General features: G+C 43.4%; 1 protein-coding gene across 1 annotated transcript in view; it reads left to right on the top strand.

The window, feature by feature from the left end:
- Positions 1–688: 688 nt before the first annotated feature.
- The window catches only part of LOC143301541 (interleukin 17-like protein), an 8834-nt gene continuing 7937 nt past the window's right edge, over positions 689–1585 (top strand). The window contains exon 1 of the mRNA XM_076615913.1: positions 689–1111. Within this exon, the coding sequence (XP_076472028.1) occupies positions 1076–1111 (36 nt within the window). The 5' untranslated portion in view covers positions 689–1075. The remainder of the gene's footprint in view (positions 1112–1585) is intronic.

Below are 1585 nucleotides of genomic sequence, written 5' to 3'. Positions count from 1 at the left end.
GCGCCGTCACCGTGATTCGAACCCCGGACCCTCAGATTGACAGTCCAACGGTTTAACCACTCGGCTATTGCGCCCGTCTGGTCCTGCCACCATCCCTCACCTCCTCAACATTTAAAACCAAAACCCTCACCCCCTCCCTCTCACCCCCTAATCTGCTTCCCCTATCCCTCCCTCTCCACACACACCCCCACCGCCACCACCCCGCCTCAACTTCTGTGAAACCAACCTGACACATTGTTAATTTTCAGACTTCCTTCTCCATAGACTGACTAATAATTCATAGGGGAGCGGAGGTGAGGAAAGATAGAGAGGCCAGCTGTAGTTTTGATCAATTGTTTCTCGACACGCACATCACGCACGCGTTACAGTTTCTTTGTTAACTAGTCGCCTGAGTTTGGGAGCTGGGAATGAGAAGACGAGGTTGGGAAAAACAAAAAAACAAAAAAACACCGATGAAGAAGAAAAAAAATTCCACACCCACTTCCTGCGACAACTTCCTGTTCTCCAATTACGCCCCCTTCCCTCACCCCCCCCCCCTCCCCGCCCCCCACCTCTCTCTCCCCCAAATCGCCACTCCTTAATTCCTGGTTGAAGTACCACCACCACCACCACCACCACCGCGTACGCGACTGCCAGACTGTATATAAAGAAACCTCTGCTGGCACCGTGGAGTGTTGTGTTCAACAAACGCAAACCTCTGGAAGCGGCTGGAAGATTTTTCTTCTTGTTGTTGTTTTCTTTGTTTTGCTTTGCAGATTCTTTCAGTCATTCAGTTTTGAGGGAGCAGATTTCAGTTGTTGTTGTTTTTTGTTATTTGTTTTCTTTCTTGGGTCTTGGGACTGATAGAGTTAAGTTTTTTGAGCTAGGTGTAGAACTGACTGGGGTCGGTTTTTTCTTTCACAAAGGTGTCGTTGTCACTGTTGGTACTGCCAGGTAAACAGAATCGGATTTGTTACTGTTGTTTGTTTCTTTGCTTGTTTTCTTTGGTTAATTTACTGATAGGCTTTATCAGTGAGAGTACAATAGATTGATCCAAAAAGACAAAAAAGAAAAAAAAAAGAAAAAAAAAGAAGACATGGCGTTTTCGTTAACAGCTGACTTCATGTTGATGGTAAGTAGTCTCTTTTTTTTGTCTACCTATCTGTCTGTCTCGTCTCTCTGTCTCTCTCTTTGGTTCTGGCCTGTTGGTATGCTCTGGTGTGTACGCGTTTGTGTTTTAAATGACACTTATTGTACTTGGACACAAAAATACCAGCGAGAAAGATCATATTGATGGAAAAATGCAGAAATATAAATAAATGAACAAATAGATAAGTAAGTAAATAAATGAATGAAGGTGTGGGACTTTGGGTGGGCAATTATTCTAAACTAAACTCTATGTTGATGGACTTGTATCACACACACACACACTCTCTCTCTCTCTCTCTCTCTCTCTCTCTCTCCTCCTCCTCCTCCTCCTTCTCCTCCTCCTTCTTCTTCTATTGTAGAAATCCTTCTGATTTTCGACTTAATCATCTTTTGGCTTCTAGAAATGAACACACAATTCGAAATCTTGCTAATTACATATACAAAGCATCTAAAATAA

Source organism: Babylonia areolata, chromosome 27 (genome assembly GCF_041734735.1).
Source record: "Babylonia areolata isolate BAREFJ2019XMU chromosome 27, ASM4173473v1, whole genome shotgun sequence".
Classification (NCBI taxonomy): domain Eukaryota; kingdom Metazoa; phylum Mollusca; class Gastropoda; order Neogastropoda; family Buccinidae; genus Babylonia; species Babylonia areolata.
This window is presented reverse-complemented; position numbering and strand designations above follow the sequence as displayed.